At 47.4% G+C, this 12,928-nt stretch overlaps 1 protein-coding gene across 5 annotated transcripts in view; it reads right to left on the bottom strand.

Moving 5' to 3' along the window:
• Positions 1 to 9,691, bottom strand: part of Cd44 (CD44 molecule (Indian blood group)) — an 81,333-nt gene extending 71,642 nt beyond the window's left edge. For all 5 annotated transcript variants that reach the window (XM_041678850.1, XM_041678849.1, XM_041678847.1 and 2 more), the window contains exon 1: positions 9,454 to 9,691. In XM_041678850.1, coding sequence (XP_041534784.1) covers positions 9,454 to 9,526 — 73 coding nt within the window. In that variant the 5' untranslated portion in view covers positions 9,527 to 9,691. The remainder of the gene's footprint in view (positions 1 to 9,453) is intronic.
• Between the last annotated feature and the right edge of the window lie 3,237 nt (positions 9,692 to 12,928).

Raw genomic sequence — 12,928 nt, forward strand, 5'->3', positions numbered from 1 at the left:
TTAAGTTTGTATTTTATATACGTGTATAATATGTTTAAGGTGTGCATATATATTATTATCATCATTTCACTTTATGTGTATGGGTGATTTGCCTGAATGTATGTCTATGTACCATACCTGAGCTTGGTACCCTCAGAGCCCTTGGAGCTAGAACTATTTACTGACAGTTGTGAGCTAGCATGTGGTACTGAGAAAAGAACCTGGGTCCTCTGGAAGAGCAGCCACTGCTCTTAACCTCTGAGCCACCGTTTCCGCCAATATGTGCGTGTATTAGAGTGCGTGTTTTACTGAGTTCATGGATCATTTTGCAGTGACGTGCTGCAAAGGCTCCTCGAGGGAGGCTGAGAAACCCAGAATGCTCACGAAGCTCGGAGAGCAAAGGACATAGTTGTTTCTTCTCTTCAGAAGTTGGATTTCCAGGCCCTTTGGGACAATATTGTCTGAATCATCACTTGAAGCAAGGAGTGTTTCCATCCTGCCCATGGTCCCAGGGCTGGTTTTCTTCAGTGGAAGCCGTGAGCCTTGGAGGCACTGCTAACTTCTCTGTCCTGGACCACTGCACCTGCCCACTTCCAAGAGGAGGGAGAATTTGGTGGCGCACAAGGAGGGAAGCACCTTGTCCCTAGGAGTTACTGTTGCCTGCTGGTGTTTATGAAGTGCAGCTGGGTCATTGTGCTTTTTTCTGGCATGGATTAATAATTCACTTCTGACATTTAATCTACATTGGGCACCACTTTTCAGGACTGTACGAGCTTAGTATTATAGTAGTGTTTTTGTTTCCCTCGAGTTTTATGAAGCGTGGGTATCAGTGAACTCAGAGTGATGACCTTACAGAGCGGGAGTTCTGGAATGGACTGTGGAGGTCCCCTAGAGTCATGTCTCTCCTTTCACACATGGCAAGAGTGAGGAGAGTGTGGGGGAAGCATTGATGAGTGAAGAAGTCCCCGGAACAAAAGAGAAGACTCATTTCTGTACTGGGGGCACTTCTGTATGTCGTGGATCTTATTCTAGGCACAACTGCCTGAGCTCAACTTGGGAGAGAGAGAGAGAGAGAGAGAGAGAGAGAGAGAGAGAGAACCAAAATCTCAAATCTCTCTTGTTTCTCAGCCATGAAGTCTCCAACACCACCACCTCCTCCCAAGACAAACTCCAGCAACAAATATCTGGTTACACAGAGAAGCTCCTTGATCTGGAACCCATCAGTGGGAAGAAACAGCACTCATTCTCTCTACCCCACCACACATTTTTTAACACAGGGACCAAAAAGCCAACATCTCTACTCAGAGTGTTGCTGAGAACAGGGTTTCAGTGCTGGGGGTTCACTATATACAAGGTCAGATTGTAAGGTAAGGACCTAGTCACAGATGTAGCCAGACCTAAAGGAAACCAAGAGGCCTACTCTACTAGACAAAACCTAATGGGTTTTTTATCCTCCTGGCCTTGCCCAACACATTAAACCTTAAGAAAAGTCCACTTAAGATGAAGAGGCTGCCCAGAAAAGAAACTTCAAGGAGTTTGAGATTTGCTGCAAGACACCCTGGGAGGTGTGGGGTTTGGGTAGGATGGTGGGGGTGGGGGTCCTATGGGCCGAAAAGAAAAGGCAAAGTTGAAAATAAGATAACCAGAACTTACCAAAAGGATCTCAAATAGTTATTGATGGTGATTTCTTCCAGATTAACTCCAGGAATTTTATTGAGTTAACTGTCTAAATATTTAATGAGAGCTTACTGTAGTTGGGGAAATATGTCATAGCGGGGAGCTGCAGTATCTGCAGACACGTTCATGAGGCATGAGTTTTCCGTCAGGAGCTTTGAAGATACACAGCTACAGTTAAAGAGCATTCCTTTTGCTTCTTTTTAAATTAAGTCTTATTATTTTATGCATATTGCACAACCACGTAATGTATGTGCATGTTTCTGTGTTTTCAGTGCATGTGCACATGGAAACAGGAAGACAGCCTTATGTCGTTTCTTAGAAGTGCTGCACCCTGCTTTTTGGAGAGAGGCTCTCCCACTGGCCTGGAGTTGTCGAATAGACTTGGTTGACCACCCGAGACCCCCAGAGATCTTGTCTTCCCGGCATTGGGGACTGTAAGTGTGCACTGCCACTCCTGGCTTTTCACGAGAAAGCTGAGGACTAGGCTTAGAGCCTTGTGTTTTCCAGGTAAACGTTCTACTGACTGAACCATCATCCTAAGTGGATTTTTAATGAATGATCAGGAGGTTCAACTAGCGGACAGCAGAGGAAGCGAGCACACTTAGGAGTGGCTAAATGGAGGAGCCTGACTTCTCGGGAGTCATGAGAAGGAGTAGCCCCATCACAGAGATCCAGTGCAAAGACAAACCGTTGGCAGATTTCCTCTCCAACCTCATTCATGCGTGCATGACCTGTACTCTTTGGACTGCCCTGAGTCCATGCCCTCCCTTGGCTGGTGGAGAGACCCCACGACTCTCTGGTAGCTACACAAATGACAATGATGCAAATAGTCCTCTCTAGGTTTCAAGTTGGAACTCATCTCTGTTGGCCTTAGCTTTCCTGACAGGGTGCAAACATCTGTGCCTGACATACTATGTTTTTTTCTTTTGGAACCTACAGAGATGGGCTCAGGATTATAGTGAAATGACTGTCAAGGCCAAGGGCAAGCGCCAGCTGCATGTACCCACTCTTCTTCCTTGTGTATTAGTTAGGGAAGTGAACACTTGCAAAAAGGTATCACTATTATCCTTTTTAAAAATGAAGTAAGGAACAGTGCCACCTAGGTCGTGGCTTGGGGTAGGTGCTTTTGAGAGGTACTGCAGACCTGCTTGATTGAAAGTAAAGAGATACAGGACATTAAAACAGATGGGGAATCCTGAATGAGTTCCCGTCATGGGGCCAGAGGCCTACAGCCCTTCCTACAGACTAAGTCACTTGTGCCCTAAGTGACTTCTCATCCTGGGTGACTTGTTTCTCCGCCGGAGGGCCCCAGGGCAAAGGATCTTATTCCCTGAGCGATGGTCACCTGCTTCACCAAACTGATCCCAGGTCACTTGGTTTACCACAGAGCTGGGAAGGAGGGCTCCTATGAGCTAACTACTCCGAGCCCTAAATGTGTACAACCTAATTCCTGGCAGACTCTTTCCTCAGTGACCTTCCTCCCCACCTTGGGTGCAGAGTCCCTTAAGCAAAGAATTAAGTGTGCTGTTTCTACTCATTTGGTCCTCACTTCGGTTTTCTATATCCATATCCACAGTCTTAGATTATGGAAAAATATCAGTCAGCAAAGTCCACCTTCGCCCAAGGAAGAAGTAACGAAGAGACTATTAACCAATCCTCTCTCACCATCCATTAATTTACCTCACCGAGTCTACACCTCGCCAGCACCTCACCACCAGAAAGGGACTAGACTCCCCTTCAGGTATCAGAATAAGTGAGCCACTCTGAGGATGAATGGGGAAAAGTTTTCATCAGGTTATCTTTTCCCTCCCGTTTTTGGCAAGCCCAGTCCTCTTTCTGATGTCATGTATTAAAATGAAAGCCAAGGGGCTAGAGAGATAGCTCAGAGGGTAAGAGCACCTTCTGCTCTTTTAGAGGACCAGAGTTCAGTTCCAAGCATCCTATGCGGCCTCACTGTTGGCTGTAACTCCAGACCCAGGGCACCTGACACTCTCTTCTGGACTCCGTGGGCATCTGCACTCACAGGACCTGGGTTTGAATCTCCGCCCCCAACACTTTACAACCATGTGGCCTTAGCCCACTTCCTTAAATTCTGTGCCAAGTAACCTCGTGTGAAAGGGGATAATAAAAGAACTATTCTTGTGATATTGGTGTATAATTTAAACAAGTTAGTGTACAGAAAACAAAGAGGACTTCAGTTCTGCTTATTACAATCATTAACATTGGTAAACCTACAACCAGCAGGGGCAGGGGCTCTCAACACACATGAACTTCCAGCCGTTGTCAAAGGTACAGATGCTCAAAAATCACTGCTCCGATGACTGATGCCTCCTCCCTGGGGTTTTGCAATTAACCTTTACTTTCAAAAGCTGAAGACTTGAGGAAGATTCTTGAGACCTGAGTTTTGCAAATCTCCTCCTGGGTGACTCAAGCCATCCCCACCCACTTAGAATCTGTCTGCCCACACTTGCAGAAAGGAGGGACACTTGCCCCCAGGAGGGCACACCCAGGCAGCTGGTGCACCCCAACCACATGGAGTTTCTGGCTCTGTGAGTCTGGCCCCCACACTATCATCCCCTCATCCCCATGTTTGTCTCTGAACATTTCAGGGAAAGTGATCCCAGGGAAGGTAGGACCTGCCCTAGCTGTGAGCAACTTCATACTGGGCAAGCTCCATGCAAAGGATGCTGGCGGGGTGTCCTGTTAGCTGCCAGGCTTCCTGCAGATTAGCCATTTTGGGGGTATAGTAGTGTCAGTTTGGATAGCAGGTCGTAGAAGATACCAGAATCTTCTGGGAGGTGTTCCTGCCTCTCTCCCTCCTGCTGCCACCTGCCAGAAGCAAGTGTGGGTCAGAGGTTGTGTGGGCCTCTTTCCCAAGGACTCAAGTCTCAGACCAGCAACTCACAAAGCCAGCCATTACTGGGCAGTGTTTCATTTTGAGGTTTACGTGTGGGTTTGGTGTCAGCACCCAGCTCGCTTCTCAATCAGCCATTCCCTAACCTGCTCCTTACACTACTGGCCCCAGGGCCAGCAGCCACCAAAACCACAGACGGGCAGACTCTCTGCTTGGGAAGAGGACATAGGAGTCCTACTGTAAGCAGTTGGCCAGCCAAGCCTTCTCCTCACCCTGCACAGGTCAATAGCAAAGCCGTCAGCACACTGGTATGTACACATAAACACACTGACACTTCCAGGGTGCCAGGCAGCCTCTATACATGAGAACTCTTCACTATTTGAGACCTTATTTCAGTTCAACATTTCTGGTCCTCTTTGTGGGCCAGCACTGAGGTCTTGGGACTCAAAAATGGTTGAGATATAATCCCTGATACCAGGGCAGTGTATGGAGCTGCAGAAGGCCAATGGCAAAGGCAGTCTTCCCATTCCTGCCTAACGGCCCTGGCTCCCCAAACCCTTGCTGACTAGTTTGGAGCTAGTATGGGTTTTGTTTGTTTGTTCGGTTTGTTATTGTTTTTGTTTTTAGTTCTGAAGATCAAGATCGGGACTTTATGCCCGCTAGACAAATACTCTGTCACTGAGTTTCACACTAGCCCCAGGAGTACTTTTTGGAGAGAAATTTCTACCCGCTAAGAGAGTGAAAAGTGGGCTCAATTTTAAGGACCTTCTTTTAAAAAAAAAAAAATGCTTGTGTGTCCTCATTTAAGCAAAGGTACAAAAAAAATTGAGTCATCAGCTTCTTGTTGTGCAAACCCCAAGAATTTCTCTCTGAAGTAGAGAAGATCCCCTTTGAAAACTCCACGGGGCCAGGAAGTAGCTGCCACCTGCTCCAGCTCGCTCTTTCACAAGATGATTTCCCTCTCACGCTCTGGGTGGGGTTGCTAAAATGGAGGTACTGGTGAAACCTCATACCTTGTCCCCAGCCCCAGGACAGACTCGTGGGGAAACCATCTCTCCTCCCCCACTGCCTGTTTATTAGTGGGGCAGAGTCTACTGACTTGAGTGGCCACATGTCCCCTGGAGGTTCTCAGTGGATTTTGATTCAAGATCCGTGACTTCTCTAGAAAGCCATGTCCACCCACTGCCTAGGATTTCAAGACTTCCCCTCAAATGGTGCCTGTATACCCATCCAAAGAGTCCATAAAAGCGGCTCTCTATGGGTCATTGCTTCCGAAATGCCTGTGAGGGAAACATGAGAGCGAGTGTCTGTGGGCTTTTCTTAATTTGCAGGCAAAGGGTGTTGCCCTGACTTGTCTCTTGGGCAAGGAGCAACCTCTCCCTTTTTGCCAAACCTACAAATGAGAGCATGTCTAAAGGGGCAACCGGACTCCGATAAAGGAACTGACTTATTCCAGCAATAAATAACAAGGTTGGTGTGCCTGACAGCTGTGGCTGAGCCCGGAGACAGGGACAGAGGAGGGCGAGGCAGAGCAGTCAAGAGCCTACCGTCTGCTAGAGGGTGGCAAGAGAAGCCATTCATGATCACTTTGCTGACTACAGGGGACTGGAACAGTGAAAGACAACACATTATTTCCAGAATCCTCCAAAGGTGGTGAGGGGGTGATGTTAGATGATGGGGTACTCCAACTCTACCCCTATGTTCTTGGGTGAGTCCCATTAGTTCTGAGTCTCTATTTCTTTATCAAGACAATGGTGTTAGGAAAGCACTAATGTGTATGACTACTGCAAGGCTAGGTAAGAAAACCTACCACTAAACTCCACCTGAATCTGAGCAGTGGGTGGGACTTCTTAAGAACTCCAGATGTTGAGTGGCAATAGTAACTTGCCAGGATTTTAAAATGGGGTACTCCTAACTTTTCAGTGATGTTCTGGAAGCATTAGAAGCCCTAAAACAAGATGGATCCCTCTTGAGCATCAATTTCCCTTAGGGAAATTAGTGTTCATTATTCTTAAACTCAAACTGGGTATATTGGGCCATAAAATACAAAACTGTGGTGAGTGTGAAGGGAGGCTGTACTGAAGGTGCTAAAACATTATCATGCCACACCCCCTTTGGCCACGCCCTTCCCCTCAGCTGTTCAGGGGAGATGGTGGGACCCCCACAGTTCTCCAGAGATTGGAGAGTTTTAGGGTTGTCCTTATGCCCTAACAGAGTGGGTGGGGAAATCACCAATCCCTATCTCCCATAGTCTGCTTCCTCTTGGGAAAAAGAAGGGCTTTTTCCCCCTAAATGATCTTTGAAGTTCCCATTTCTGAGTCTTGGTCAGTGAATCAGGAAATTTTTCTGGAATGAATTTAAGGAGTTCTGTCATAGACCAAGAATTTCATGTGGTCCAGTGTCCCCTCCTGTGTAGGGGGAAGTTGGCAGAAATAGAAACTTTTCCCCTCAGCTGCCTGAGTCTCCGACAGCTCATCCCTGCGTTGGAAGGAAGTGGGTGTCCTGTGAGGGCAGGGGAATAACTGAATGAATGAACCAAGTCTAACTTCAGTGGGGATGAAGCTCACTTCCGTACTTCTTCACATGGGAAGACTCCGCCAGGGCTCTAACTGCCAACGGAAAGCGGGATCCAGAAGGCTCTGGGTCAGCCCCAAGATGCTCAAATGCACTCCTCTTTCCCAACAATGGAAGGGAAATTTCCTAGCAATGTTCTCTGGGTGTGGAGGAAAGGACACATGTGCCTATGGAGACTCCTTCCCTCTGCCTTCTAACCAGAGACCCCACCGCACAGGGTGCCTGGGGCTGCTTGGTTTATCTGGGGACACGCTTCTACTTTTTGATTTCTGAAACAACTCTGGGCAGTTTCTCCTCTCACTGCACCCCTGCCCCACAAAACTTTGCCCAGTCTCAAAGCTTCCCCATCTTCCAAAACCAGTCACTCCTAGAATTTGGGGGGGGTGGCGACGATGGTGCCTCTTTTCTCCGCCCTGCCCTTTTTCCTTCCCTCTGCCTACCCAGACCCACATCCTCTAGGTCAGATCTCATTTTCTAGTCTCAGTTCCTTTCCAACAATTTCACAAAGGCATGAAAGTCAGTCCTAGGCAGTCACTACTATGGCCCTCGGTGGCCCTGCTTCTCCTGGTGCCACAAAATGTATACAACAGGAAGGCAAAAACCCCAAGGCAGGAGGGAGCCTGCTGATCTCTAGGACCTGACTCCCCAGGGGTCAGAGGGACCAAGGACCTGGGAGTAGGCTTTTGAGAGCAGCCAGGAGATAGGCTAAGAAAATACAGCCACAGCAAAAAGGTGTGGGTGTCCAACCTTTCTCCTTTTCCGAGCGGCCAGGTCCAGGGCTCTCTCTGCCCTTCCCCAACCGGTCCTGAATGTTTCTGCCTTCTAGGGGCTCCGTTGGAGCTCTGGTTCCCTTTGGAAGCCTCTGCTGTAACCTCTGCTGGCCAGACCCACTCTTTGCCTGATGCCTTTTTGTCTTTGTCCAGCACATGCATTCAGATATCCCCTGAGAGTCTAAGCTCTGGAAGTTAATGAACCCGAGTTCACACATGCACCACTCCACCCCTTGCTGTGTGAATACCAGAAGTAGTCACCTCTCTGAGCCTCTGTTCCCTACTGTTAGAGAGAGAGAGAGAGAGAGAGAGAGAGAGAGATTAACACTTCTCACCAAATCACCATGAGGATAAAATGTGATAGCATATTTGAAATGTGAACTATCTAACATAGAGCTTGGCACAGTAGTAAAGGGAACCAATAGAGTCCCGCAGCTATTCTTAACACTACTTGTATTACTTCTGCATCAAAATTCAAAATTTATGGTCTCCACCTAGCATGTCAAAATACCCAGGTTGAGCACCCCCACACTCGAATAGTTTTAATAAATTCTTGCTGAGAGGAGCTGAACTGCCTTCATGACCCAGCCGGCATTTCTTAAAAGAAAAATTAACTGTGCCGGTGTTAAACAAAGCATTCGTAGAATTATCTGTTCACATATAGACAAAGGAAGGGAATGTTTGGAATTGAGCCATATCGAATACCTGACCCTAACTCCTCCCCTCCACAACCACCAAAGCCACCAACCTCATTTAGATGGCTTATCATGGTCTCTGCATTAATGCTTGTGTGTTACCCTGATACAGGTCCCCTCTTGCTCTGAAGCTGCCAGTCAGCGAATAGGAACTGTGTTGCCCTTTAACTTTGCCGCACTGGCAGAACCAGGGTCTGCAAGTACTGGACAGCTGGTCTAATCATTGCTTCTCTTATGTGCCCTCCTTGGCCCAGGCTGGAACCTCTTGGGCATTCAGAGCGTCAACACAGAACCGGTTCAAGCTCCCACAAGTTAAAGCAGTTGGTGACCAAAGCAGACTGGAAAAGCCCCCCTCCACACACACACACACACAAAACCTGTCTAAGCCCGGAACTCACTCTCTTTAGTTTCCAGGGGTTCCTTTTGAAAAGATCATTGCCAACCCTCTGGCTTGCCACTCCCTGCCACCTTGAGGACTACCCTACAGGTTTCCCCTCCAGCTCTGCCCCAGTCCCTGCCTCTGCGCTGACACCCACGGCAAGCCCAGCCCTGCTTGGGGGAGCCCCTGGGCACCAGAGCCTGTTAGTCCGGACACCGGCTGCGTGCATCCAAAAGTACAGTTACTTTTGCGCCATGTGCTCCGACAAGCGCCAGCGACCTCGCCCAAATTCTGCGGTGGGCAACCTGCCCAGCCAACTTTCTTCTCCCTTTCTCTTTTTCCTTTCACCAAAGCGGCACTTCCCAATAACAAACTGTCCAACAGCGTAACCGCAACCCGAGCTTTGCTTTGCTGAGCTCACTTTACTGTATTCCCTACCCGGGCTATTCAACCCAGGGACATCCTGCTGGAGTCCCGGGACACTCTGCGTTCGCATCCTGGTTGCCCAGGCTAGGAGCCACTCACCGATTTGCTGCTGTGCCAGGCTCAGCTGCAAGAGGCAGAGTCCCCAAGCTGCGTGCCACCAACACTTGTCCATGGTGTGCGGGATGGAACCGAGGGATCTAGTCGTCTCTTAAAGAGGGTCGCGGGGAGCAGGGGGCAAGGAAAATGGATGGAACCTGTCACAGGCTGGGGGCCGCTGGGCAATGAGGCCGCCTCAGAAGTTGGCTGCCGTTTTTATTCCAGGCTTTGAAAGAGTGACCTAAGAGGGAGGGAGCGCTCAAAGACACACCCAAAGCAAGGGGGCTGTGACTAAGCAGCCAACGGAGGTTTAAAGACACACCAGCCTGCTTTCGCTGCTGCTCTGAACTCCTGCCCTGCTCTCCCTGGCAGCTGAGAATTGCTACCGCCCCCGTTTGCCCATGACCCATCCCCCAGACCACTCCACAGGTTTCCTTCTCTGGCCAGCCCTCTGCCTTGGGAAGCATTGCCTGGGACAAGGAGAATGACTGAGTCCCGTGACCTCACCCCTCCGAGTTCAGACTCAGGCCTCTTCTTTGCCTCTAAACTTCTGGGAACCTGGCTGTGGAATGACTATCCGGGTTTCCCCGGAAGCTGGACATTTCCTAGGGAGGAGCTCAGACAAGAGGGAGATCCTGTTGGGAGAATGGTGCCTTCCAGGCCAGGGTGGGGATTGAAAAGTGGGGAAATTGTGGGCATGTTCATTCCTCTTTCCCTCTGAGAGAAGTCCAAAAATCTCAGTGGGTCTCTGCTCAGGGAAACCTAGTGATGGCCAGCTACAGGAATCATATCTGACTCTACTCTGTCAGCCTCCCGTCCCAGCACGGCACCTCTATCCTTTCAAACCCACTCACCAACACGCTTCATTCATGGTCTCAAATATCTATTGATCCGTCTACCAGTTCCTTAAATCCTTTTAGGACTCACACATCAATCCACCGTCTTCGTATATGTGCCCCAACCTAGCCGTACTCCATCCACCACCGATTCTTACATTCATCCACCCATACAGTTTTCACCCACTATTCCATCGGTCCATCCTCATATCCCTTACACGCTGATCACTTCTTTCTTGTTTGCATTATTCTCCCTTTGCTGCAAACTTTAATTCACTTCCCTTTATTTCTTACCTGATAACTCACAGAGCATTGCCATATTCTTCAAGGGAGACATTTCAAGGCTGAAAACAGGGTGAAATCATATTTTAAATCACAATTCCTTATCTTCTCTTATATGCTGTGGTTACAGTTTGGACAACAAAGGCAGTGTTTATTTTTAATATAAAGCACTAAAAGCAAATCCAAATGAACTTCATGCCGAATGGGAAACATGGAAAACATGCCTGTGGCAAGACCCTGAAGGAACCACGCCAGAATTTCTGAGGGAAAGTGATGTTTTGGGATTTATGGGAAGAAAGGGAAAGTGAGAGAAATGCATCCAGCCACCTGCCCACCCGTTTATTCATCAACGCATAACGAGTGCCCATGGGTATCAGGATAAACCAAACCTGCTTTGTCCCCAGGCACTAGCTTACAGTCACAAGCCAGCTGCTGCCTACAACATGAACTATGCTGTAAAATAGAGCCAGGACTGGAAAGACGGTTCAGTGGTAAAGCGCTTGCCACCAAGCATGTGACCCTGGTTTGATCCTTGAAACTCACATGGTGACTCACACAAGTAATTCTCTACCCTTCACATACATGCCATGGCATAAATGACACACACATACATACACATACAAACACACATACACGCACATGCACAAATATACACACTCATACATACACACTTATACACTCACACATATACACATACATACACGCATACATATACATGTACACACATACATATATATACACATATAGACACATATGCACATACATACATACACAACACACACATGTCATTCCTTATCAGTAGGATATCACTCTCAGAACACCCAAGATGTATGTGTGGTATGTTTTTAGGATGCCACCAAGCCTGAGATATGAAGAAAGAAATCACAGTATTTTTTAAGAACACCAATGAGACATTCAAGAGAGATGATATTTGGGGCAGGTATGGAAAGAGAAGGAATTTTTGAGAAACTGAAGGGACATGTCACTCACAGGCCATTCAAGCTACTCCTGTCAAGGAGTAGCTGAGATTCAAGACTAGAAAACCCAGCTCTTAGTCCTGTTCTGGTTGCTTACTATTTTATGGCCTCAAGATAGGCAATGAGCTTTTATGTGCCTCCATTTCCCCAAGTGTAAAATGGGCTTGAAAACCGTATCCACTTTATAGACTTGATGAGAAGGGAGTGGCTTTGGAAGCCCTGCATTTCTTAAACACTGATATGTGTATGCATGTATATTTGTACACATCATACATATGTGTGTATAATATATGTATTCCATATATATAGACAGAAACGGTGTGAGTGTTAGATCAGATGCAGACACTGAATGGGAGAGAGCAAGACAGATGGCTAGAGAAGCCTGCAGGGGCCATCTCTTAGATAGCAGGGAACTTTGAACTGGATTCTGTAGGAAACCAAGAGCCATCAGAAATTTTTTAAATGATTTTTATCTGAAAATGCACATAGAATAAAATGTACTGTTTATCCACATGCTAGCACAGTTAGATGGCATTTCGTTATTCACAGCGTTTTGTCTCCTGCACAGCTTCCTTGTAGGCTGTACAGTTAGAGAGAGTCTTACACTAACATTTTCAGAGACAGCGATGGGGCTGCAAAATCACTGAACCAATTGCCTAGCCGGTCTGTGACTGACGGGGTGTGACTCGGGGATCTGCCTTTCTGAGATGAAGAAGGTTCCTCTTGGCATCTAAACACCAAACACTTTAGAACCATCAGCAGCTGGAAAGAGCAGAACACCCAGCTATTTGTGACCCAGAGATCATTTACTTCAAGTTCTAAAGGCCCCACCATTTGGGATAAATATCAGCGTGGGTTTGGTGAACTATGGATGGGGGGTGATTTTTGTCTGTTTCTCTTTGAAGATGGGGGAGGAAAATAGGTAGTCACCAGGAATGATGTTTGTTTGTTTGTTTGTTTGTTTTTTGTGGAACTCAGAACAGGACATAGAGTCTAGAACCGAGGATTCACAGTGAGCTGTATTCCTCCCTGACTCTCATCCTACAATAGAAATTCCACATGGTCATTTTTATAAGTTAGAATACCATGAGTTAATTTTGACAAAAATTTTACTCTTGAAAAAAAATGGAAAAAATAAAAACACCAAACTAGATAACCTCAGACCCCACCTAGCTGAACTCTTTTTCTATGGCTTCAGTAAACAACACTGCTCAAAGGTGTGTGGTAGGAGAAGAGGTGGGGGCCGACTGAGAATACTTTGCAAGCTGTAAAGAGACATGCAAATTCTCTAGAAATTATTATTAGGATTCTTTTCCCAGAGGGGAAGGGCTTGCTGTTTCTTCCCGATAGTTCAGTGAGGGGCTGAGACAGCTCGCCCTGATG

Source organism: Microtus oregoni, unplaced genomic scaffold, assembly GCF_018167655.1.
Source record: "Microtus oregoni isolate MIOR12 unplaced genomic scaffold, Mior012 000031F_ref0000149, whole genome shotgun sequence".
NCBI lineage: Eukaryota > Metazoa > Chordata > Mammalia > Rodentia > Cricetidae > Microtus > Microtus oregoni.